General features: G+C 40.5%; 1 protein-coding gene across 6 annotated transcripts; it reads right to left on the bottom strand.

Annotated features, from left to right (window-relative positions):
- Positions 1 to 1,611: 1,611 nt before the first annotated feature.
- CEP57L1 (centrosomal protein 57 like 1) lies at positions 1,612 to 26,943 on the bottom strand. 6 transcript variants are annotated; one of them, XM_027693649.1, is made up of 11 exons: positions 14,281 to 14,301; positions 12,919 to 13,063; positions 10,941 to 11,120; positions 10,241 to 10,362; positions 9,703 to 9,819; positions 9,354 to 9,431; positions 7,605 to 7,703; positions 6,791 to 6,868; positions 6,453 to 6,682; positions 4,680 to 4,824; positions 1,612 to 2,603 (listed from the first exon to the last, which is right to left on the bottom strand). In XM_027693649.1, exons 1-11 carry the CDS (start codon positions 14,281 to 14,283, stop codon positions 2,388 to 2,390), a joined length of 1,413 nt encoding a protein of 470 aa, XP_027549450.1. In that variant the 5' UTR covers positions 14,284 to 14,301; the 3' UTR covers positions 1,612 to 2,387. The 6 variants fall into 6 exon arrangements, with proteins under 6 accessions (XP_027549450.1, XP_027549441.1, XP_027549461.1 ...); XM_027693660.1 differs by lacking the exon at positions 14,281 to 14,301 and adding an exon at positions 26,829 to 26,940 and having other exon boundaries at positions 1,613 to 2,603; XM_027693670.1 differs by lacking the exon at positions 14,281 to 14,301 and adding an exon at positions 26,803 to 26,940 and having other exon boundaries at positions 1,613 to 2,603; positions 12,919 to 13,067.
- Positions 26,944 to 27,392: the final 449 nt, after the last annotated feature.

Here is a 27,392-nt window from a genome sequence, read left to right on the forward strand (position 1 = left end):
CTCGTGGAGTTGAACTTCGCCACAGTTGTGCACCAGCTTAACTTTACCCCTGCAGCTTTTAGGGAATTATTCACTGCTGTATATTTCTTTGAAGACTTATTTTATGTGACCGACAATTGCCTCAAACTGTGAATACACTAATTAATAAATACTTCAGCTGACATCCTACTCTACCCTCCCAAGATACAATCTGAAAACAAATTTTCTGCCTTTCTTCAAGCAAGAAAACTGGTTTGGGATACAATTCCTTTGTATCTGGTTTGAACCTCCCAGCCCATGCTGAAATGTATCTGCTTTGCTTTAGTGTGTGAAAACACACGCGCTAGAGAAACAAAAGCTTCAGAAAAAAAAAGCAAAAAAAATTAAAATGTAATTAAATTTTTTGATGTGAAATACAAGTGATTTACCCTGTCAACCAATGTAATCTCAAGCATTATCCATTCTTATTTTCCCCTCTCAAATCCCAGCTCCTGGGTCTGAGCAAGACAGCTTTTTCAGCTCATGGTGCACCTCTGAAGCAGGCAGAGATGAGAAATGTCCAGCTGCCAGCAGGACCAGGTTCACCTGTTTCCCTTTCCCTCCAGCCACTCACCCCTGAGAAGGGCAAACACAGCAGTTTTATTCTGGGAATAGAGAGGTCCTGTCAATGCACACATTTTGAAGACTGCTGTCATTTAAGCACTGCCTCATCCAGTACCTTGTTGACTGACCCAAAGTTGCAGCCCTCCACCACAGCCCCTGTCCAAGAGGGGAGCCAGTTACAGCTCCTTCTTCAGTTACAGCTCCAAAATAGCCCCCTCTCCCCAGGATTTTATAGTCCACTAAAATACCTGGTCAAGACACAGAGAACAGGTGATTTACGCATTGTATCCCTGCCAGTATCAGTGATTCCAGTGTCCAGAAATGCATAAACCTACCTCAGAAAGAATGCATAAACCTACACCAGGAAAATACCATGCTTAGAATTTTGTCTGTTTTTAGGCATACAATGTGTTTTTCTAAACCAGAAATAATCCATAAGAAGGATGTCTGTGCAATTTAACAGAGTGGAGGAAACCCATCCCTGAATATCGCCTGAACAACCTGGTCTTCCATGGTCCTGATAAATACATTTAGGGCATATAAACTACACACACACACACACACACACACATATACATTAAAAAGCTCACACACATAACTCCTGTCAAAGATTGTAACACTCTCTTTTAAATATAAATTAATTATCTGAAATTTTTCCTAATCCTTTGCCTTGAAGGGTGCCAGAGTAAAACTTACTGATCCAAAGACTCAACCTCCCATTAGGACCATACCCCATTACTAGCCTTTATTCAAAACCCTTGACAGTATGCCTCCAATTCTTATTCTTACCTGCATACAGGCTTGAAAAAACCACTGCATTCTTTTTATAAAACAGATCTGCAGCAGAACTTACACATCTGGAAGAAGCTACTTTTTTTTCTGCAATATGCAAACACCCAGGAAATTCAGTATCAGTCAGAAACCTCAAGACAAGAATTTATTGCAACTAAATAACCAGTGTTGATTTGAAGTCACCATTACGTTTTTTACTACTATACATAGTGTGGGGTGGAAAAGAACAGAGTTACCATTAGCATAAAGATTTGTATTTGCATAAGCATTTGTATAAGTTCACAAATTCTACAACATGTACTGGTACACAGTTCAAGGTCTCCTCTATGACAGCTCAGATATTGTACACTGTGCTAGAGGCAGGTTCTGCTGAAGAGAAGACAAGCACCCAAGCGTTTGGTAGTGGCCCCTTCCATGCACTTAATCAAGAACATTCCCATATTATCATGGTTAAACCAAGTCATGGGTTGTGCTTCCAGACCCCAGCTGTGCCTAAGACTGTCAATAAAGCTTATAGAGTAATAATATTAATAATAATGAAAAAATATATAAATAAGAGACAATATGTCTTCTTCTGCCTCAGTTGCAATTATCTGAATCTTCAGTTACTAGAGAAAAACAGTTACTGTTTTTAATTGCATAGAAGAACCAGCCCTAGTTATTCTGGAAAAGCAAACTCTAAGTATCTCCTTGGCAGAGGGAGAAACAGGACACCAAAGATCGCACTCTATTTTAGGGGTAAAAAAGGTATAAAATTTTATTTGACAAGTTAATAAATAAGCATTTAATTAGTCCATTAAAACACTTTATTACAAGAAAGCGTAATCCAGTTACAGCTACCCTACATGAAAGTTAATTCTGAGGTGAACAAATTGAGAATAAGCAGTTTAGAATCTATATCTACATCTATACTGTATCTATTTTATTTTTAAAAGGTATTTTGTGCAATTAAAAATTTGTTAGATGTCAGACAACTTCAAAAACTAATATAGCAAACTTCAGAACTATTATTCTCAGATGATATCATCTTTTTTCAGAGACGACTGAAGTTTCCTCACAGTTTTTAGCAGCTGAAGAGAGCTTCTGCTTTTCTGCCCAGGACAAGATTTAGACTTACTTTCCTTTAGAGTGACTGCAATCTCTGCTGCTTCTTTTTGGTCACCACACTTTAGTTTGACATGAGTTGCCCTTTGCTTCAATTTCTGAGTTTTTCTCTTTAATTTCTGTACCTAGGAAGAAAGATAGCATGTTACATACTCCGAAGACCCACAACTGTAGAACTTATGGGATTTATACCAAACTCCAAACTACAGATGTCCAAGGAATATTAAAAAAAAAAGTTTAAACTTACTGATCTTGCACAATTGTCTTGCTTTAACAGAAAACTGACCTTGACCATACAGAAAGAATTACAGAAAATTAACCTCACCCACACCCAATAGGTTGTTGAATCCCATCACTCCCTAAGGTAGAAATGCTTGCTTGAGAGAGATAGAATATCATCTGTTACCAATCTATATTTACAAGTCTTTTTCCATTTCAGATTGTACTACCCTAATGAAAAAAAACAAACGAAAAAAGCAATAAACCTCTAAAATGTATACTGTTTCTTATTGGTTACTGTATCTAAGCAGCTTACTTTGAGGTCTCCCTAGCAAAAATGGAAAACAGAATAAATAGGGTTAATTGCTAAAGAATGTTTTTTTAAATGTCAAATTATAAGTCTTGACTTGCACTTGGCGTGAAAAGGTCACTTCCCAAAGATAAAATTAGGCTGGAAGCATTCCAAATGCCAATTTAGGCTTCAAGTCCATTTCTAAAAATAATTAACTTTAATTGCATTCTAGAACATAATATTAACTGTGAAACACCGAGATGACTATGACATTTTCAGTATGACAGGTTCTAGAAGTAGAAATATACATCAGAAATATTAAGAGTGGTCTGTACAAAATACAGACGTGTGTGCAAAAGCATCAGTATAGACAAAGGAGCTATGGGAATGGCCTGTATTGATAACCAGGGCATGACAGACAGCAATCATACAGATGTTACTATTTACATAATGATCCTAAAGGGTGTGCTCTGATAAGGCTGTACAGGAGCACAGAGACTTGCCAGAAGATCTGCACTCAGATAATAGGCAAGGATGACAACAAGGTTGCACCACATCGTATGTGCAAAACAAACGCAAACTGTAGCCATAAAGATATGTAAAAGAAAGAAATAAAGGTGCAGTTATCCACTTAGGTTCCTGGATGATGAAGTCAGCAAGATTCTGAGGCAAGGAAAACACCATAATTGTTGGCTCCTCAAGAATATATGGGATTTATTCAAAAAACTGTTGACGTTGCCAAGAGAGGCAACGAGGACCCAATCCATGTTGCTAACATGCAACACTGACAATTCTGCTTTGATATAAAGCACCTTTATGCTTGCAATTACACGGACAATAAAAAATTTGAGTGAACAAAATCTATCACAGAATGTGCATGAATAAAATTGGTCAGATTTAAATTAAATTAACTATAACCTCCCCATTTCATAAGCCCTCACACTGAGTTTTGTTTTGTTTCCCATATAAGCAAAATTCCTGGGTGAATCTATTTATCCTGAAACATAAGATGGAAGAACAGAAAGCTATCAGACAGAACTATGGATTTAATTTTTAATCATATGTTCCAAAACAAATTGCTATGAAAGAGTTAAGCTGTTCATCTACAGAAGAGTGATTTTATACGGGCATGTATGAAAAGTTGTTATCTATGGCTCTAAACCAAATACTGACAGAATGCAGACAGGTTCGGGGTTAAACAAAACTGAAAGTCTTGTCTGGCTATGATTTTGGAGAAGCTCTGGTCAACAGACTATTTAGTTAACAAAAAGCTTCAATATTTCAGAAATATAAAAGACATTTAATCCAGTCTGTACAGGAATTATAGCTTCTATTTTCTCATTTCCCAGAGGGACACAAAGGAATGAAATCCCAACAGTTTGTCTTAACACAATGAGCAGAAGTGACAGACTGAGCAACCCAGCTCTGTATTGCAGAATGGACACAGGGCAGGAAGTTTTCCCACTAGCATACATTCCTAGCTGCCAGCTGTGAGCACTTTTTCTTGATCAAATGAAGGAATTGGGAGGTACAAGAACACAAGGTAGCAGTTTAATTACAATAACTCATAGTGGAACACCCTGGCTTAAAACATTCCAGTGACATTCTAGCTGATCACAACAGGAGGCAGAGTTGTGGCAGCCTTTCAACTAGAATGTGACTAGCTAGAGACTTTACACGTTATTCTTACAGTAGCTTGATGCTTTATCAGCTTGGATATTTGTTCTCCTTTAATCTCCATTTGTTTTACAAGGCAATCCAGCTCCTGTTCCAGGCCTTCATGAATTCTGGAATCCTGAGTCTCCTGTATCTGCTTCAGAAGTTCTCGATGCTCACTGTTAAAGACAAGAATGGCACGCTAAGTATTTACGATATAGTCCCTAGGATTTCTTTCAATACTTCCAGTGTATTGTAGGAGCTGCTAGCTATTTTGTCTGGAGTACAATTTAGCATTATTTACCCTCTTACACAACACATTAATCCGGTATATATTAACATGAGAAAAGGAAAAGCTTTTCCCATGCATCTGATCTTCTCACTCCAAACTTGTAGCTGATGTCCACCTTATTTCTCCCTCTTCTCACAGACTTAACAACTACACGTACAGTAGTGTATGTGAGATTTTTTAAAGCAAACAGCAGCTATGCAATACAGCATTTTCACTTCCTGCCTGCTTTAGTGCAGATTTTGAAAGCTTAGCGTAGAACAGAAAAGTATTGTTTAAACTAGTACATTCAAGTTACAATTTTTCTGACAGATTACTCAAATTAAAATATTCTATTCAAAAATTAATTAAATTAACCAGTTTAACTAAAAGAAATTGTGTAGATCTGCTTGATACTTAGATATCTGAACTAGTTGAAACCAGAGACCCTCTCTTAGATAAGTCATTTCTTTACAAAAGTCACGGCTTCTTTTCTGACTTCCGAGTAATTGCTGCTCCTTGACAGTTTAATTGAAGCAACTGGTTGTTGTTATAAAAAAAAAAACCCAAAGCCTGTCCTTGAACTGCCATGAGTAAGCCAGACATTGTTTTTTGAAGATGAGGTTGCTTGCCAGTTTAAATTTTTCCACATCAAGGGTTTCAAATCACTGTCAACATCCTAACTGGTTTAACCAACACACCCTCCTCTGTTGAAACCACAGCTCATCGTGTCAACAGGTTTGCTATGACCAGCTACATAGCTTTGGCCCACAATTGTACAAGCTTGCATTAATCAGAAGATGCCTAAGAACACAAGTTGTGGTCCCCATTTACTTGCATGGCTAGAAAGATACATACACTCCCATTTAATGCATTAGCTTCTTCCACACCCTGCCCATTTTCTGGCAGGAGACTGTCCCTCTTTCACAACCCCCTTACAGGACCAACAAGTTCTCCTGCAACAAGCAAAGGGTATGAAGGGCAGACTGACTGAGCACAAAGACCCATCAGTTACGCATGTATGGAGAGAACACAGAGTGATACAAAGGAACTGGACAGATGTTGTGACAAGACTATTCATACCAGTGCTGTACTAACCTATTCCACCACCCAGACTGACTGCATCCTGCAGGGCTACTCAGTATTAACACCACCTTTGCAGTTTTGTCCTGAAGAACATTTTTGGCCTACTCTGTAAATCCCAGAGTATGTTCATAATTTCTAAAAAGCACATGCTTGAAAGATTTTTTGTTTGCTGCAGCTGTTACTTCAGTAGCAGCTCATGTAAATACACGATGTGGAAGCAGAAAAACCCAGATGAAAAGTATATTGCTTGCTCACAAGACCAGTTAAACACTAGGAGAGAAAAAATTTTTTGAATGAGAAAAATCCTACCAGTCAAGCCTGCTCAGGTCATTCTGTCAAGGAGTAGTCCTACACCTAAAAAAGGCTAGGCTCAACTATATATAGCACACCTGTAGCTTCTCAGGGCTACTGCTGAAGTCACTTTTACTCATAACACCAGGGATGAGTACTCACGAGCTCATTTGGCCCAGCTCATCTTGTGTGGCCAACAGAAGGTCTGAAAGACTTCTGGTGGCAGTAGGTGACGTGGAACACGATGATACACATTTTGAAAGGGCACTGTGTCTGCAAATCCCAGACATAGCTCCTCTTTGTCTTTGTGATGAGATACATGGATTGCGATGCTTCATAATATGCAACACGCTTTGTACGTTTGCACTGACAGAATAGCTGGAGCTGACAGACTTAAAGAAGAATTATTAAGTGGTTTACAGAAGTAAATAGCAATTACAGTAAAGAGACTTACTCAAACTGTAGATGCCACTTTAGTGAGAACATTGATTTCTACCCACCTTCCCAGCCACAAAAGGTAGTTCACCAGCCTTTACATGTAATTGTGAAAGGTGCATTTTCTTCATTATAGGATTTCTCTGCCATAAGAAAACATAAGACAAGAAATTCCAATCTGCTGACCCAAGAGCACAATCTTAAACTTCATTTTTTTAGTAAGTAAAATTCAAATAAACTCAGAGAGAAATGCATCACCTCAGTTTCCCTCTGGTTTTAAAAAAATAATTTCCCTCCTGTATGTGCAGTGAGTAAGACTTTGTAATAGCTGAGATGAATAAATTTTATTCCATATGCATGTAGCAGATAGTTTGACAATTAGGTTGTCATTAAAGAAACTGAACCTTGCTTAAGTTTTCAAAACCACAGTTGCAAAATTTTGACTGATCTGCAACATGTGTTGTAAAATGAATTCTCTTGATTTCAGCAATCCCCTCAAAACACACCATCTTAAGATGCTGAGTTAAAACTCCTTTGGAAACTAATTTTGCCAGATTCATAAACTGAAAGGCAGCTATGAAACATGTGGGACAGCAGGAAGACTGTAACAAAGGTTATCGTCGAGCTGGTAAGGGAAGGTTTTCCAGTGAGGTGCTAACACCCCTAGTATCACTTTAATTACTGAAGGAAGGAAAGAAAAAGAAAAGGAAAAGAAAAGGAAAAAAAAGAGTTATTCAGCACTGTTTGTCATTTTGAAAATGGAGTAAAGTGCAGCAGATGAATCAAGTGCCTCTTACATCACTGTTTTTCACAAATTCCAATCTCTGTGTGAGCCAGATGCTATCAGCAACAGTATGCTAATAAAATTTTTCATGTTACCTTCTTAGGTTTTTTCTTCTTCCCATTTTCATTCTCAGGTTCACGTTGAGATGTTGCCATAGACATCAAAATTCTGTTTATATGAAATCCTGTTTGAAGCTGTGGGAATAAGCAAAAAAGAAAAAAACCATTTAATGTAATATTAGAAGTATGAAATATCATGGTTTAATTAATTCCCTCTTTCATGCATGGATAAGAACCAATTAAGGGAACTATTAACTGTCCTGCTTGGAAGGCATAAGCTATTCTTAAAAACTGAACAGATTACTTGGAAGGCAGGGTGTTGGGCAGATCTTACAGTGCTATCTTAGAATTCCTCATTCTCACATCCAGCTGCAGCAGCTGTATTTTTCCACTGTGACAATCAGCAACTGAGATAAGCCAATTCTGCCACATGCTGGGGATCTGATCATAAAATCGAAATAATATGAGCATTTGGCTTTGCAATCTGGGGACAAACTAAGCCTCTGTGTAACATTGAGGTCAAAGCTGATGGACAATCCTTAGATTGCTCTGTAGTTCAAAGTTGATATCAAAAAGGCCCATGATAAACAGGATAATAATCATTCTCAATTAAACATAGGACAAGGACTTTGTTTTGGCATGTGTAACAGTTCTGGCTAAACAATGCTGGAGGTCCACCACTAAAGTGAGAATATTCTGGCTTTTCTGTCATCAAAAGGAAGTGAACCATGCCACACCCTGTGTTTCCCAGCCCAGATTCAACAGACCTAAATCCATTCTGCAGTGCACTAAGATGGCACCAATACTAGTTTAGGACTCAGTTTACTGCACTTAAGTCCTTTCTTGAGCAAATGTTTATACTACTGCTAAAGTCAGACCACCTGCTCTGAGAAAGTCATTCTTAGTATGTTTCTCAGAAGATAAAATCTCTGTTCTAGGCTTTCTGCTCTGCAGCAGCAAGCCATTTAAGCAAGAAACCCAAAAGCCTGCAAGTTTTCAACTGTGTCATTCTGCTAGATTATGGAGGTAGTCAGACACCTGGGCTACAATCTGCATGTTATTTAAAGCTTTCTGAATTGATGAAAACCTATCATCCTTGGATGAGGTACAAAAACTGACAGCAGGGATGAATTAAATTAAGGTATCAGCTTTGTTTATGGCTAGGTTCTTTCAAAGTTACTCTTCAGCTCTATATTAACCCACCCCACCCCAAGGGAATCCCTCACAACTGCTCTCTTTCAAAAGGCTGCTACTTATCCACAAAGTGAGGTTTGGAATGCTACTACTTTGCCCCTTCAACAAAAGGTTTCTTTGATTTTGCTCTCTTCCAAAAATACTCCTCTCTCAGATGTATGGTGGCCCAACAAACTGATTATGGCTTCACAGAATAATGAATTATTCAAGATCTCATTTGATGAACAATCACTGATCAAAGATTCTTCCAAGTATAGCTCTATTCCTAGGTACTGCAAATAAAGGTTATCTGATTTAGTTGCAGATTTTCTAGAAATTAATTTTCTACCTAGATCACTTAAAGCAGCATTGAGGCAGATGAACTGTGTTATTAATACAAACCCAAGTAGAGTCTTCACTGAGATATGCAACACACCTGGCAAGCTTTTCTAATATGTAGTTTATAACTAGTCTAAGAAGTATTGCTGGAGTTCTCCCTGGGTAATAAACACGTGGAGTTAAAATGTAATAAAAAAAAGAAGGTATTTTGGATGAGAGAATAGCTTTCTTCAGTCCTAAAAAATAAGATAAAATAAAACGTTTTCAGTCTACCTGAGAACTTTTATCTTGTATTAGCTTACGCTGATGGTCTTCCTTACAAACCTTTTCTTCTAAGTGTTTGATCTTGTCCTGAATTTGAAGACAAGAATGATTAGTCACAATTCAGTTTGCCATGCTGAATCAGAAGTCTGAAGTAGCTTGCAATTGTAATGTGGGATAACAAAGGATTGTAGCAACTTTTAAAGCCCAGACTGAAAAAAGACTCATGCAAATGAAGCCAAAGTGGCATTCAGTCAGGTATGCTTTAACAGAAGTAACTTTTGCAAAACTTATTACTATTGATAGTATGCCATAAAATTATACCAAATGACTTTCAGACTGTCATTCCATGGATGCTTACTTCGGCAATTCTCTGAGTAGCAGTAAGTTGAAGACACTCTTTTTCTAGTATTTCAAGCTTTTCAAGTTTTGCACGCAGTTCCAGCCAGTTCTGACCTTCCTCTTTCCGCAGCTGGGCCTGGAAAAAATAAGCAAGAAAGGAGTTGGCAGCTGAATGAAACTGTTTCAGACAGAAAAAAAAAAATAAAATCCCACACTACAGCAAAGGTGTTTGACTAGTTTAAATTTCATATTTTTTAAATTGCAAAGTGATGAAAAATACCAGGCTGACAAAGATGACTTAAGTTTCCAGCAACCTTTTTGTCTACCAAATGTGCAAGTATTAGCATGGTTTCTCTCATTAGGAGTTCCACCCAGGGAGATTTTCATGCAATTCATTGAATGGTCGTCATCAGCCAGTCAGACAGTAAATTGCTTCTGTTTGCTACCACCCTGAGCAAAGCTGAGAAAAAATGATGGCCATAAAAAAATTCAGATCCTGCATATTTCTATAATTTTGAACTATATAGCTACTTGGTTAGTATGCTAGAAGGCTTCACCTGTTGTTCTAAAATAATTTTCTTTTCCAGTTCCACACTGGAAACCATTTTCTTCATGTAATCCAGCTGTTTCTCCAGCAGGGAGCAGCAGGACTGTGCTGCATTTAACTGCTCACTTGCATCTACAGAGAGAAACAAGACATTTGGTACAGCAAAGGGAGCTACACATTTAGCCAGACTGTAATTTCATTGAGGAGGTCTCTGTCTTCAAAACATGGAAGAAAAGTGTTGTTAGTACGAACCAATCATACGGTTACAATGTATTTTATATATAAGACATGAGAATCAAAATGTTTTTTCAGAGCTAGTCTCTAATTTGAATTCCAAAGACATGAGCACTGCAGTTACTTCGATTTGTATCAGCAGCTATCTAACCAGACTCTGGTTTCTTCCCTTCTCCTATCTTTTCTCAAGTTAGCAGTGTTATGTAAGCAGCTGCTTGCTTATTGTAAGAGTTAAACATACCACCTGAAATATGCTTAGTCTTTAAAATAGTTTAATGGGTTATGCAATACTTCATTAATATATGTAAGAAAATACCTCAACTTGATCCACAATTATCAAGCTCCTATACCTCCCCAGTTCTGAAGCAAAGAATGAAGGGGGGCTGTGTTAATTAGGAGTTTTTCAAAACAAACATTCCTTGGATTATATAGTCTTAGAGCTGCTGTGGCTACACCTTATCACTTAAAAGAAATACCTTTCCTCTGTTGCATCAGTTCCTGATGTGCTGTGTCCTTCTCACAGGATTCATGTTCTAAGGCCTTCTTATACTGAGCAGCTTCTCTGGAGAGGCTGCACAGATCAGCTTCAGCCTGTGACTTGTCCAGCTCTAGACGGTGGATCTTTTCTTGAAGAGTTTTCAGGGCTGCCACTACAGCTAGCAAACAATGCAGCAGTTACACCTTAAGTAACAGTTCCCAATTGTGATGATGATGATGATGATCATTATTAGAAAATGCTTCACACTGCAATATAATACCTAAATTTTCTTCCTAGGATCACTCCTAAAATTAATTATATTAATTATATTAATTATATTAATTATATTAATTATATTAATTATTAAATATACTAACATATGCACAACATATCTGGGAGAAAATGGACATGTTTCCTGCATAACTGAGGTATAAAACATTGGTCCTATGAGCAAAACTAGTTTCACTCCAAATGGCAGCAAGCACAAAGAAATCATGACAAATAGAGTATAATAAATCCTGGGACTTCTGTTTACATAGAAGCAGGGAACACAGGTATCCAAGTGAGGTCACAAGTTTTGGTGTAATACAACTGGTCTGCACAGATTAGAAAAAGAAAACATTCTCAGAACAGGGGGAGAAATCAGATACAAAGAGAAAATTTAGCAACACTTTATTGTTTCAAAAGTTGATGATTGCTTATTGTAAGCAATATATACTGCAATATATATTGCAATATACTGTAAGCAATATACCTAGTTTCTTGTATTTGATGATTCTTTAAACCACAGAAACAAGTTTGCAAGATTTTGCTTTTAGCTTTTTGACAAATCAGTATTTGTCAAAATTATGCCAAAAATAAAAGTTGTAATTTCAGCTACAAGAGAAAGTCTACCAACACTCCAAAAAGTATATACACCTGTGGAAGTTTAAGACATGTTCTGTAACAAGTCAAGTTTATTTTCTGATATTTTGTAAGTCCTTATTCCAATTCTCTCATTAAAGGAATACCCATCAAATATTGCTAGCTCCTTAACAACTTTCATCAGCTTAAAAAACCCCCAAATCAATCAAACAAAAACAAACAACTTCCCCTGCCGCCCCTCCCCCCCAAATAAAAACCAGATACCCAAAAGAATAAAGCGGGACCACCTTTTCCATCTTTCTACTGGTATGCCAAACATTTCCTTATTTAAACACTTAGCTAAGTAACACTACACTGAACATTTTAATCCAAAACGCCCAAACTCTGCATAACATATGATTACCACCAAAGTTGTAGATTTTTCAGGTGAAGAACAATGATCACATGCACACTCATGGGCTATGACTGTGAGTCCAAGGATGAGTACCCTTATCATTCACCAAGCTCTCCAGATACGCTAAGCCCCCAAGCATTTGCTTTGTGAGCTCCAAAGAGTAGTCACCCATGAAGGCACACAACCACCATAGTGGACCCATATTTCATATAGACTAACTTTCATGCTGATAACTTTCCTGAGAGCTTGAATAGTTCAGAAGTTCTCCTAAGGAAACATACCACACAAAAAATCACTTAGAAGTGATTTTAAGCTGAATGGAGTTAAATAGTTAAATTGGCTATGTAAAGCCAATTTCAAGTCATACCATACTGGAGGTACCACACTAATGACCTTCTCTTACTGTATTTAAAGTCATGAACTGCTTCTGCTGAGTTTGAAGCATCCTCCTTTGCTTTTAGAGGAAGTCTGACAACTTTAAGTTAAACAAGTTTCAAAGGCAAAGTTTATAAGGATGTTAGAAGACTTGCAGAGGTTTCCACTCCAGACATATGACTTCAGGGAGACTACTCCCTCAGGACACATATACATCCTGTCTCAATGTCAGCCTGATAATCACAAAAAGCCATTGAACTGAGTAAAACAGAATGGGGAGTTTGCTCAGGAGATTTAATGGAACAATTAAAAAGATCACTTTAAGGACATATTTTGGCTTTACCCTGCTTATTTGGGATAGAAGGCCTGTCACCAGCAACAGCTGCCAACTTCTTTGATTCTGTATAAGCAAGAGCTGCAGGAAACATCTGATCTGGTGGCTGAAGAAAACTTCCTATGAAACTGTTCTTTGATTCAGAATCCATAGCCTGTAGAAAGAGAGCTACTTAACATTATTAGTTTAACAGACTATGTAGGATTTTTCAAAGTATGTCACTGGGCTGTCCCTGGCTCTGTTTATATCAAACCAGATCATGTGCACAATAATAATAATAATAATAATAATAATAATAATAATAATAATAATAATAATAGCAACAAACTCCACACCCCCACACAAGTCCTGTATTTTAAAGTGATTCCAAAACAATGCCTTTCATAATGCTAAACACAGCTCTCTTTGACCGCTCAAAATTTTCCAAGATTTTTCTCGGTGGTTTCTAGTAACTTATGCTGATTTTTGTACTTTTAAAATCCAAGTATTAACAGCATTTTCTATTAATTGTTTTACAGACTTCAATGTCTTGCCTCTACGTGCTTGCTGCAGAGTAAGCATTACAAGCATATACAGCCTGTTTCCATTTGCAGCCTCCTAAATGCTTTTCTCTTCATCCTTTTGGATGAAAAACCAAATTACACATGGTAAATAATGTCCATTATTACATAATAAAGACACAGTTCTCCACATTTAGTGTTGAGATATCAGAAGGATATTTAATGTGCCATAGCCCCAGCATTATCCCCATTATTAGGGATATGTATTAAGTCCTGTTTCTCTACTCCCTTTCTCCCCTGCCCTTTCACATTCCTTATCAGAAGCACATTTGAAGACAGTTCACAGCCTGTCAAATAGTGATTTTCCTTGATACTCAAGACATGGACAGTGAAATTTGCAGAAACTGCTTTACGCTGTTACAACCTCTAGGAAGTTAAAGCAAGTTTTAAATCAACCTGTTGCTACCTAGCAAAATAATATCAAGCATTTCACTTGATACAGTGTAAGAAATGAAGAGCATATACAGCTTCAGCTAAAAGAAAAACAGCTTATTTGAAGGTTCAGTGATACAACAATTATGGTATCACTTGAGTTTAAAATACAAGGCATGCAACTGGAACAGTCTTCCTGCTTGGGCAAGGCTATTTACAGATGTTAGTCTCCAAGAAGGTCACCCAAAGGAGGTATCTAGTAACAGGAGGAAGTAACATAAACCAAGACTGGAGCCTGCGGATGATGCAGGCCCTGGGAAAAGCCATTCATACTGGGTGAAAAAAATTTTCAATAACAGAAAAATTTTCCAGGATCAGCTCTTACAGCACTGTTGCAGAGGCCATATAAAACAAGAAAAAAATCACCCCCCATCCATACCATCTTTTCAAGACATGCACTAAACAAACGGTATGCAGAAGCCCTTTCTTCCTCCTCCAAGTTGCCATCACAGAGATGTCTACATAAGCATCTCTTCACCAGGGCTTGCTTGATTTGAGGCCTCCTAAAGACCACTACTTTTGTGTGCTAACACTCCCAAGGCAGACCACACCATTCAGGGTGGGCCCCCTGCCCCGAAGTGGGAAGCTATCCAGGCTACCTTTGTACAACAGGCCTTTTCCAAAGAGTTTCCCATGGGCCATCCCTTCCAAGCCCAGGCCACAAGCTGGCAGTGCTGGGTCGGCAGCAGGAGGCAGCCAGGCCCTCCACCATCTCTGGTAAGAGGTCCCACCTGGTGACCCTGCCACATTTATGGCCACAAAATCTGCTTATAAGGCCTGCACAGCTCTGTCCTGGAGGACCCGGAAAGGCCATGCAGGGACACCTGACTAATTCTAACAGCCTGCCAGGCCTATCAGCCTTGTCCAACAACACGAGGGGCAGGGGCAGTGAGGGGCACAAAGCAGGGAGCTGCAGAAACCTCAAAATATGGATGGGAAAGTCCTGTGGCCACAGGGGTGATCAGGGCCAAGACAGGTGAGGAGATGGTCCTGGCATGGCACAGTACACCAGCAGTGTTCCACAAAATAAGAGAAAAGCAAGACTGACCAATTTTCCCATTGCTTCTCAACCCCTACATGCTGGTGACAAAAATTACTAGTAAAAAAGGTCCATAAAAATAAGCATATGAGCATGCAAAAAGTTTCCCACCACTGCTGTGAACAAAGGAAGGCAACTTTGGAAACACCAGAGGAAGAAGATGTTTTTTGCTCACACAACCCAACCTTCTGGCAGTCAGCATAAGTGGAGACTTGCTTTTCCAACATCCTCCGATGGAACATGGCTCCCTCGCATGCCTGTGCAGCTATGCACCAATTAGTTTCCTTATTACTTTCACATAAACAAGTTTTGCTGTATCCAAGGAGATGGATCTGTGGGCAGTTATAAGGAGGGTGGTGATCCAAAGCAAATAACGAATAAGAGAAGGAGGGAATAAAGCACCAGAAAATGTGAGAGTTTTGGGACAAGCTCAGCAACACGAAGGTGCAGGAACATGGGGACACCCACTTGGGAGAAAGAGAAGTAAAACCCCTTTAGTTCTGCAAGCGAAGCCAGAGGAAAGTGAAAGAGAAGAGGCCAGCTCACCCACCTGGTGGTAGTGATCCAGCTAATCCAGTGTGGGCTTCAGCATGAAAACCTGCAACTTTGTCAGCACAGCAGAGGGTAACATACCCCCTGCAGCTGGAGCGGGGAGATCCCCAGGTTGCTCCGAATAGCACAGTCTCAGCAAAGGGTGTGAAAGAAAACACCACAGGACCGAGACACCTCTGTTTGCAGAAACTCAGCTGCAGACATAGTTACGGATGCCTTGCTTTACCACAGCTTCCTCAGATGCAGAGGCTGTGTGAAGTAGGCTGAAGGAATGGTTGCTATAGTGCTTGGAGGCTCTGTCAGCATAATTACTCTAGGAGAGGTGCTCTGGTGTTGTCGAGTCCTAATAGCAGGTGAATATAGTTTGTAATGATCACACTGCACAGGAATAATGCCAACACTGCAGACTTCAGGCAAAGAGATGTGCCAGGAAAAGGACCAAGTTACTCTGCAGCAGCAAGACATCACTAAACATCCTGGCCACTTTCAGCCCATTGCGACAAGAAACCTACCAGGAAATAATTAAGTAGCTTGACGTATGTTTTAACGTCAACTGTCCTACCACAAACTTTTTCCCCAAGTATTTAAGCTTCTATAAAACCATCACAAACAGGTTTGCTTTTTAAAAAGTCTAACACAGCCCACATCCATTGCAAGCTTAAACCACTCTTTTATTCCACGCTACCATGGACACCTGCCCTAGAGAGGTGCTTTAAAGCAGATATTGCTTCCCAAACAGTGATGTTTGTACTAATGTAACTCCACAAGGCTTAGGGGGATCTAGCACTTGAACAACACTCATTAAAGCAGCCAGAACACCGTTGTTTAGACAAGCCCTTCTTTGAGGAAATCAGCGCACTCCTTTGAGTTTGGGGAACAGCCAAGGGAGAAGTATGCATATTAAACAGAGGTTGACAAAATACCCTAGTTACACAGAGAGGGGAGGGGAAGAAGGAAGAAATGCTGCACTCCCACCCCAGTGGCCTGCACTGCTGTGGTAAGCAGGGTGAAGCACCTGTGCTGTGCAGGTCACGTCTGGAGTTAGCATCAGCTCTTTGAGTTTTTAAACCAGAAGTGGCCCAGCCTGTGTTGGTGGATGCAGCAGTGATGCTCAGATACCCAATGTTATTTTATAAAGAAAAACACAAAGTAGCCGGTTCCCACATACTCTGCATCAAGCATAGGGCAATTTGGTGCTGACCATGGTCTTTCCATTTAACCATCAGCCTGGCCAAGCCATCTATGTTTTTCTCCAAGTCTGAGCCAGGAGGCTCAAAGAGTTCTGTGCCACATGTTTGTAACCCTGTGCATGGTGCATGATGCCAGGCACAGCAGATTAGCTCTGTGACAGTACTGCATTAATGCACATGCAGTGTCTACTTCCTACCTTGCTGCAGCCAGTGTGCTCATCCCTGGCTGGATGAGCATCCCTCAGTGGGACCACTTCTGCCTGCTGGCTCACCAACCCATGCAGGCTGAGAGCGAGCTTGCACAAAGTATGCTGGGGAGCAATCCCATCATCAGGTCCATACCTGTATATGTGACTTTCATGCCTCAAAGGAGAGCAAGCAAGCTGGAGTTTGGTACCTTAAGACAAACAGGGAATTTCCCACTTCATCTCGGTCATCTATGCACTAACACAATTTACTTTCATACAGTTTCCACTTAGTTTTGCTGCATGTGGCCTGCATTAAATGCCAGAGTACTGGACTGGGTTGCTGTAAAAATCAATTGACATTTATTGCTGTCTTTCACCATAAAAACATTAGGGAGTTACAGAATACAACTGAAATCCCAAATGTTACAGAAAGATCAGTTATAACTTTTTCATCCCCCCTCTTCCTCTCCTTTCCATTCCTCCCCTGCATTGCTAGCCACATCATTAAAAAAGTTTTAAGAAAATGTCTCCCAAAGTGAAAAGTCCAGAAACATTTTGCCACATACACAATTATGTCCCATACTATAAAGCAGCATATGGAAAAGCTTTTTCCACATATGAACTACAGCAGACTCAGGGAACAATGCTGGCTTAACAGTCTCCCAAAAGATACTAAATGAAAAATGTGATAACGTAAGGAATGTTTCCACTAAATTCTCTGATGTTTGTTATCTCATGGAGACACTGGTTCATTCAAATCACTTGTGAGGGCAACCTTTTAGAACCAAAGAAAGAGGTGCTGTCAGAACACCTTCAAAGGAGAAAAAGAAAAAACAGATCAAAGCATTTTTCAGAAAGAAATACAAAGATATATATCTTATGACCTGGCCTACTGGGCATGCAAAATTTATAGTGGTTTTTTTCATAACTGAAAACAAAGTCTCAGATGAACCAAGGAATGATTCACTGTTTATCTGACCTAGGAGAAGTTTTAAGAACTGCCCCAACACAGGCTATACCAAGAAACTCCCAGAATTCTGGCTGCTGCTTTGACTGTTTGAGCCAAGCTTTGCTGGCAAAAGGCTATGTGAGAAGCCATTTTCTTGACAAAATCCAAATTGGTCTATTTTTCCACCCTTTCCTTTGAGAACCAGGGGGAAAGCTTGGTCAGCTGTAGTAGCTAGGCTGCAACACTCAGCCTTATTCCCAACAGAAAAAGAACAGCCCTTCCACAGACAAAAAAAGAAATAAATAATGTTGTATGCAAACTGCACTGTTGTTTTGGGAACATCCAGTCTCTAGCATCCTGACACAACTACTTTAATCAGCCTGAAACATATGACATTGCTCAGGACATATCTAAGTAACTGGTACTCCCATGCCATCTCTAATCTAAGTGGGTTAGAAGTGAAATGGTGACAGCTGCAAAATAAAAGGACGTAAAACCTCACTGAATCAATAAAGCATTTCAACATGTTTTTAAGGTTTGTCATGTTCCAGTTTAAATAAGTTTAGAGAAAATGGCCAAAAATATTTTAGAGAAATTAAGGAACCTGGGGGTGTTTTGAAAAACTGACACAGATGAGTCCATGGGACTCAGTGTGTTGTACAAACTGCAAGATACACACTGGCAGTCTCAGACCTGGATATATAAAGGTTAAGTGCCCAGTTTCTTCTTTGATGCTACTGTAGTAAAACCTATTCATTCCTGAATCTCAAGTCTTATGCAGAACTTTCATACAATCATTGTTCTTCAGTCTCGGAAGAGAAGGAAAAGAAATGGCATTTTATGTTTTCTCATGACACCATATGTACTGTCAAGTAGGATAAAACCTGGCATTTTAATGAAAAAAAAAAACCCAAACACCAAAAAACCAACAAGCTCCTAAGACTTTTCACTGTGTCAGACCTAAGCATTTATACTCATATTTTTCTACTTCCTAACTGCTAGAGATAAAAGAAAGAGAACAAAAAAAGAGGAAGAAAGAAAATGGAATGAGTTATACAAGTACCTTGTGAACAAGGCAAAAAAATAACCTGGTGGGGAAAAAACTGAGATATTTTTCTGACAATTTTTTTAGGAATAGGTTCTAACCTGGCAGTTAGAACCGGGCAAGCAAATTTGGGTCATAATGTCATTAGAGTTTTGCTGTTTTCTTCAATGAGCACAGCAGACCCAATTCCTCATTCAATTGGGCCTTCATTCAAAAGGGCATGATGGACTCATAATTAATACTTTGTGGGGAAATCCAGTTGGTGCAAACTGCTTTAATCTGTATGTGCACACAATAACTGAACTTGGAATTCAGAGGAGCAAGACTGCAAATTCCTATCTAGTAATACATTAGCACGAAGGCATCTAGCCTGGAATATAGTGTTATCAAAATAATTACATTTATAAATCCTTAATCAGTCCAAAGTAATCAAATATAACCTTTTTGTAATAAGCATCAAACCCAAACTCAAATACTATACTCAAACTCAACTCAACTATACTCAAACCCAAACTCAAATACTATAAATGGTCACTAATATACTTCCTCACTTCGCTCATAGTTCCTCTTCTCCTGTCATCCACCCCCACTCTGCAGTTGGGTTTTGCCCCTCATCTCCTCTGTTTTCATTGTATTTATATCATCCTGTAGCTTTGTTCCTTGCCCCTCTCCATTTGGCATTCTTCTTTTCCCACTCCCTCTTCTAGCATAAAAAATTACGATTTTTTTCAAAGTAAAAATACCCAGTTTTCCCTCAAACAAGAATAACTATCAAATTTCTTCCTTTTATACTTAAAATCCAGTTCCAACAGATGCTGTTTGCTCTTAGTGCACTGACTGATGTGGTAATTGAAGGTGGTTTCCTCCGTACTTTACATAAAAAATGTAAGAAGTTCCTTTTTCTCTTCACTATTATTTTTTGCTGATGCCATCACACTGTCTTCCATATGTAGTTTGTTTAGCTTAGTGTGTCCTGACAGATTGGAAGGCAGGAGGAAATTACTGGCTTTGGCTATAGACCCTTGATTAAAAGGAGGAAGGCTTTGCTGTTGTGGAAAGGGAAGGTTTTCAAGGGCAACTGACTCCAGTATAAAAGACTATATTTGTGCACAGGCAGAATAATTAGAGATTAGAAAGGCAAATGCAAAAAGGAAAAGTCATATTAGAGTAGGGCAGGGCAAATGTAAGAGTGGGTTGAAATGACAATCATAGTGAAGAAATATTACAAGGTATGGGATAGTTCTTGCAGGTACTGACTCATTCACAGTAAACACTTTTACTGCATGATAATTTTCACCTTTTGTGTCTCAAATATTTAATAGTATCATTGACAGATTGTTATGAATGTTGCAACTTGCCCTTTAGGCAGATGAAACACACAGATTCTGTCGTCACCGTTGCCTCGCAATTTATTTTTAAAGTAAACTTCTGTTTTTACCAATACTTTCTCAAGGAAACTGTCAGTCTCTTCATCCAGTATCCTAGCATGAAGAGAGAGTAGGAGGTAGATTTTTAGACAGATAACTATAAAAACTTGACATGGATGAGAAGAGAAGCACAAAGAAGGTAATCATTCATAGGATTTGTCTCCTTTTACCAACTACCACACCTACTTTTTTTTCCATATATTCCTATGCTACTGATAGCTAGGCACCTGGCAGGGAAGAAGAACTCCATTCTTCATTTGTACATCAGGCAACCTAGGAATCAGAATGAGGAAGAAAAAAAAAAGATGCTAACAAGGAAAACATAAGTTTCACTCCAGGCAAGAAATTATTCCCAAAATCCTATTTTGTCAGGAACAGTTGTCTTTAACTACGCAGAAAAATTGCAAGCAGATCTGAGTCAGAGAAACTCCTCAATCTTATTTTGGAGACCTATTTTGTTGAAGAATAATTTTAAATAATATTATCTGTTTACATGACTCAGAATATTCGTTGCAACTTCAACGCATCCTCTTTGTGCATCCTGACCAAGCACAATGTCCTAAGTATAACTGCCAAACAGTTTATATATCATATGGTATAATGAGTACTCAGAAATGCAAAAATAGTTCTATCACTACTTCTGCCCTGAGTATTCAAAGTCATTAATTGCTTCTGTGTATTTAAACTTTCATGACTTCAGAGATGTAAAGTAATCTGAGTAAGATGCTACAAAATTCTGCGCAATGTTGCAGACAGAAAACTAACTTCAATTGATTATAAAATTTTTAAAGGCATTTCTTCCCTGTTAACTAAATGCAGTTTCTGATTGCAAGGCAATTTAGTGAATCTCTAGTGTCTTGTCTTAAATTCTTGCCATTCTGTGTGATCTTAATAAGTTAGAGGGATGGGACTGATAAGGGACTAATGTTCCAGGATACCCGAACCTTTTAGCCTCAGGGCTGAGTGTGGTGATGACAGGCTTACATTCCCTGAATATAAAAGAAGTGCAAGTATAGGTCCAAAGCAAGCAGCAAACTCAGTGAGGAGCTAACAAAAGTTGAGTTGGGGGAGACTCCATGAACATAGATATGTGTGAAGACCCACCCTGGTGCTTGGCACGTTTATACTCTTTGGACTCAGAATTTGGAGTCCTTTTCTGGCAGTGAGTGCCAAAATCCATTCTTAAAAACAATGAATAAAGAGTCCCTGTAGCTTTTCTGGTCTGTGACTTCATTTTATGCAGCTGCTGGTCACAGCATTTTTCTTTGTGTTACTGCTGGAAAACACCAAGGTCTCTACTAACAGACAGCCTGCCAAAGGTGATTAAAAGGCCTTCTGGCCTGTCAGCAGATATAAATTCCCAATAAGCAATGTTCATTTTCTTTTAAAGTGCAGCTGGAGGAAATAGTATCCATATTCTCTGTGCTGTTACCCAGTGGTCATAGCACTTGCCTGGAAGTGGGAGTTCCTGAGGAACATTCATGTCTCATCCCTGACAATCATGCTAGACTGAGAGGAAGAAGAACAGGAAGGAAACAGGGAGTCACCACCTTTTTGTTTGAAGTTATGACCCTGTTCTGAAAAGCATATAAAAGTCTAGAACAAGGATAAGGCAGCTGAGGCAATAGACAGAGTAAAACAAGGATGTGTCTCTCTCATCTAGTTTAATCGTCAAAACAGAGACCAGGGGTTTATTCATGCATTTTTGTAGTAAATAGTTCCTGGATAAAAAACAGCACTGGGCTTGAGACTAGTTACCAGAAACCAGGAATAACTGCCTACAGCTCCTGTGTCTCCTTCCTTCTAGTTCACACCAGTGTCACACATTTGCCATGTTTTCCAATAGGGCACAAATTCAACAACCGAGGTGATGAATGTTTCCTTTCCATTTTGCAGTCCTTCTAAGCACCTGGGATACTTTTCTGGGAGTTAGGAGGTGTTGACATAAATGCCTTTGAGCTACAAGCCAATATTCTCATCACTGACGGTGTACTGAAGGTCAGCACTCTACCAAATACAGCCAGGTGCTGAAGCTAGCTGTGGCTACAACAGCAGAACCTGACTTGCTGGGCTTGGAGAGGTTTCACTCAGCTGGACCTCTCTTGGAGCTGCTCTACCTACTTCCTAGACCACAAATGGGCACAAAGGGGAGACAGGTACCAAGATGCCCAGTTTGGAGCAATTCTGAATATTTCTATCCAGAAACAGACTAACAGAGTTCAGGTGGCTGCTCAGTGGAGTTTTTCAGAACTGAACTTTTAGTTCACCCATAGTCTTTTCTTAGTCTTCAGTGTTTCAGGCCACATTTATATAGTTAAGTACTATATTTAAACAGTTAAGTATAAATGTAGTACAATCAGAGGGTTGGCAAAGTGTAGCAGGACTTTAAGTGGCCTGTAGTTTTGGTACATCACAGCCCAGCTTTTCTCAAAGCAACCCACCCTTCAGCACAAACCTATTCCAAAGGCTTTCTGCATGAAAGATTTGGTCTCCTAAGAAGCAGTCAGTGACTAACTTACCCATCCCTGCTGTATTTGGGACCTCTAAGGAGGCAGGGTGGCAGAGTTTGGTGCAAACGTACACCTGCAACGCATAATAGGCCAGAGCACATGCTAAATGTACAAACACATCCTCAGAAGCAAAACAAGGCCACCTTTTCTCCCACATAAAATCATAGAATGATTTGGGTTGGAAGGGACCTTAAAGACCACCTTGTTCCAAACCCCCTGCCATGGGCAGGGACACCTTCCACTACACCAGGCTGCTCAAAGACCCCATGCAACCTGGCCTTGAACACTTCCAGGGATGGGGCATCCACAACATCAAGAGTTTCTTCCTAATACCTCATCTAAACCTAGCCTCTTTCAGATTAGAGCCATTCCCCCTTGTGCCATTGTGAGGCATTCCATCCCTATGTCCCTCTGTAAAAAGTCCCTCTCCAGCTTTAGGTACTGGAAGGTGCTGTAAGGCCTCCTCAAAGCCTTTTCTTCTCCAGGCTAAACAACTCTCAGATTAAACTCCAGGCTAAACTGTCTCAGATTGTGTTCATAGGACAGGTGCTCCAGCCTCCTCTGATCATGTTCATGGCCTTCCTCTGGACTCACCGCAACAGGTGCACATCCTTCTTATGCTGGGGACCACAGAGCTGGACACAGCACTCCAGGTGGGGTCTCACAAGAGTGGAGTAGAGGGGCAGTATCACCTCCCCTGAACCTGCTGGCCACGCTTCTCTTGATGCAGCCCAAGAACACAGTTGGGTTTCTGGGCTGCAAGCACATATTGCCAGCTCATGCTAGCTTCTCATCCACCAGGAGCCCCAGTTCTTCTCCTCAGGGCTGCTCTCAACACATTCTCAATCCAGTCTACATTTTTGCTTGGGATACCCCAACCCAGATGTAGGATCTTGCACTTGGCCTTGTTGAACTTCGTGAGGTTCACACAGTCCCACCTCTCAAGCCTGTCAAGGTCCCTCTGGATGGCATCCCTTCCCTCCAGTGCATCGACTGCACCACACACCTTGGTGTTGTCAGCAAACTTGCTGAGAGTGCACTCGATCCCACTGGCCAGGTCACTGACAAAGATGTTAAACAGATGTTAAACATCTTAAACTGTAGTTTGCTCAATCTTCGAGGATAGTCTGTTGGAATGATATACAAGTCTGGACTTGACACCAAGCCTGAGCCTGTGTTCAAAGGCAGTAAAGGAGTAGCCTTTGGCTTTTTGGTATCTCGCTGCAAAACAGGAGTCACAGAACTTCGTTTCCTCAGAAGGTTACTGTGAAGAAAAACGCATTATATTGTGGAGTGCTATTTATTGTGGCAACATGCCAATATCCAGATCTAAAGAGGGAGGGTGAACTTTTAGAAGAGAGTGATCCCATCCTAGGTATTTACTATTTGGAAGGAAGTAAGCCTTAACAAAACTAGGTGTATATGAAAGCAGTTGAAAGAATGTAATTTAAAAAGCAGTTCCTCCTAAGCTGCATGTTAGCATTAGTTCTACAGTAATCGACTAAATGTATTCTGCAGTAAACTGCTCTTTCGTGACATACAGAAACTGGAATACACTTTTAAAAGTAAATATAATATATTTTAGGCCTTAGATGTTAGAAAGGACATGAATACAACCACTAGATACTGTATTTTCAAACATAATTCTGCCACTGGGTATCATTTGCATATGGTTATAGAAGTCCTTATCTAGTTAAAAAAGAGGGAAGTTGATAAGTCATCAAGGAAGGAAATAGTGAGGTTTAAAACAGCCACAAATTTGTTTTTCTTCAGCTTATCATTTTGAAAACTCAAATGCTGTAATTCTGGATGAGCTGCCAGATTGTTTCCTTCATAATTCTGCCTTTCTCTTATCCATTCTTTAGAGATCAAAAACAAGCATATTAACTTCAGTCAGTGAACACGCAAATCAAACAAACACATTCCCCGAACTTCAGGCTCTGATTAATTCCACTGGTAGCCTTTGACCTTGATTTCCACAATGTCTTGCAGTGCACAAGGAAGCTTGACCTCGTATCAGAAAACTGCAGAGATTTGGTTTGGAAAATATAAACCACCTTCATCTCAATTACCAAAGTACTACACTAAAATCTATAAAACAAAGAGCTGAAATCTGAAGTTCAGGCCTTGGAGCCAGTTTCACAATCTGTTTCCTGTAGCCAGAGTTCACTTGCAGCCAGTGGAAAAAACAATTTCTAAAAGATAAAAGGCAGTGCTGTGGCTTTCTATCAATCTTACCATTCAGCATGTGAATATAGCTGTACCAAAGTCTAAACCAAAGCTCCAGTTCTAATTCTTGTTCACTTTATTGATCTTGGATATATGTAGCCATTATCAGAGACACCCAACAAGTGCAAACTTATCACAGGAAAAATAAGATCTACCAACTTCTGAAGATCAAAATTTAGATAGAAATAAAGCAAACATGCTCAACATGTCTATTCATAGGTAACTAGGAGACCATAGTGAGTGATGACAGAATGGGATAGGAGGCTGAAGTGGTAGCTAATGTAAAAAAAAAAACAAAAAAAACCCCAACAACATAAAGAGTAGTGGCAGAATTATTTTCTTTGAACCCATCCGTCATGATGGGTGGAGGCCTCGAGTGCTCAGAGAAGTCAAGACCCATATTTATTACAGGTAGTGATGATTTCGGCAGATACATTGTTCGTGAGGGTGCCAAAGGCCTGGAGGAAGCAGCTGTGTGAAGCAGTCCAGGCCTGTGCATGCTGCCAAACAATAGCAATGCAGTCTCCTTGCAGAAAGGATTTTATGGGAAAAAGAGACCGATCTTCCTTGAAAGGCACAGGTAATGACAGAATAACACTTATATTGCAAGCTTTAAAGAAACAGGGACAGGAAAAAAAAGGGATGTCAGATGAAGAAACCAGATTCTTTACAAATAAAACAGCTATTGATGGCTGGTGTTGGTGAGCCAGCCCAAGCTCTGTTCCGGGACTCAGAAGCAGCTTCTGTATATTTCTGTGGCAGAAGAGTAGATTGTTCTGCATTTAACTTCAGTTTTGAGGTTTGAACTTTAGAGTGGGAAATGTGTACGCGAGAAACAAAAAGTAATATACGCCCAATGTCCTGTTCCTAATTTTCTTCCAATTATTCTTTTGCCTTTCAGTATGCTCAAAATTTTAGTTTCACAGTTGCTTTAATGTGAGAGCTGTAAACAGTTCTGCCCTTGTTTCCCTCTCCTTTTCTCTGCCAAGAGGTGAACTGCATCAGGGAACTGACTTGGCTGAAAATTAACCTTATCAAAAAAAAAAAAAAAGCACCTTTTTTTCTCTTAAGTAAAAGCATGGGAAACAGCAATACCAGCCCATTTGGTGGCAGATTACACTTAATCACAGAATGGCTGAAGTTGGCAGGGTCCCCTGGAGACCTTCTGGTCCGACCTCCCTGCTCAAGTAGGGCCACCTAGAGACAGCTGCCCAGGATCATGTCCAGATGGCTCCGGAAAATATCTAAGGATGGCAACTTCTCAACCTCTCCAGGCAACCTATGCCAGCACTTTGTCACCGTCACAGTAAAAAAGTATTTCCTGATGTTCAGAGGGAACATCCTCTGTTTCAGTTTGTGCCCATCACCTCTGACACTGTCACTGGGCACCACCGAGAACACCCTGGCTCTGTCCTCATTGCACCTTCCCTCCAAGTACACATAAATGTATAGATATATACACGGACAAGATCTCCCAGATCTCCCCTTGAGCCATCTCTTCTCCAAGTTCATCAGCCCCTGCATCATTTGGATTAAACCCTTCCCTTGCATTAACTTGGATAAAAACACTGCAGAACTGTTGCCCAGTTTAAATATTGCGGGGATGTTTTTCCCCCTGCCATTTCAAGTGATGATGGTTCCATGTTTCACTAGCATCGACTGTTTTTCCCTTCCCTCTGACGAGTTTACTTAAGCTGTGTCCAAGGCTCCTGCTGAAGCGCGCCTCTCACACGCCTTCAGGGTCGCTTAAAACACGTGCGTGCTTAAGCTATTGCCGGTGCGCAGCTCTGAGGCAAACCTGATTCGGGGATTGCTTCGCTCCCCGCTGCCGCCTGCCCCCTGCGCTCCATGACGGGCGTACCGTGGGCGCTTCCCGCAGCGAACGCTCCCTCTTACCCTACCCCAGCAGGATCCGGAGGGGCCAGCGCTGCCCCGCGCTGCCTGCCGGGACACGTAGTCCTCCCTCACGGGCGCCACTTCACTGCCCTTCAGCCGGACTACACGTCCCAGCACCCCCTCCTGGCTCTGCCGCTTCCCGCCACGATTGGGCCGCCGCCAGCGAGCGCTGAGAGACGATTGGCTGATCGGCGTGCCCGTCATGCGGGCTCCCGGTGCTGGCGGAACTCCTGCCCCTCGCCCGGTGTGAGGGGTTGCCGGGGGTCCGTGGCGGCCCCGGCGGGGAGGGCTGGGGGGCGGCCCCTTCCCTCCATGCCCGGGGCAAGGAGGAGGAGCCGCCGGCGCCGCGGGGTGGTGGCCGCCCCTCTCCCCACCGGGAAAGGCGAAGCCGCAGCGGCGCCGCTCGCTCGGCAGCCTCGGCGCGGGAGGGCGGCGGCGGCTGTCGGGGGCACCCGGCGGGGCTGAG

Source organism: Neopelma chrysocephalum, unplaced genomic scaffold, assembly GCF_003984885.1.
Source record: "Neopelma chrysocephalum unplaced genomic scaffold, ASM398488v2 Primary Assembly neopelma1_23, whole genome shotgun sequence".
NCBI lineage: Eukaryota > Metazoa > Chordata > Aves > Passeriformes > Pipridae > Neopelma > Neopelma chrysocephalum.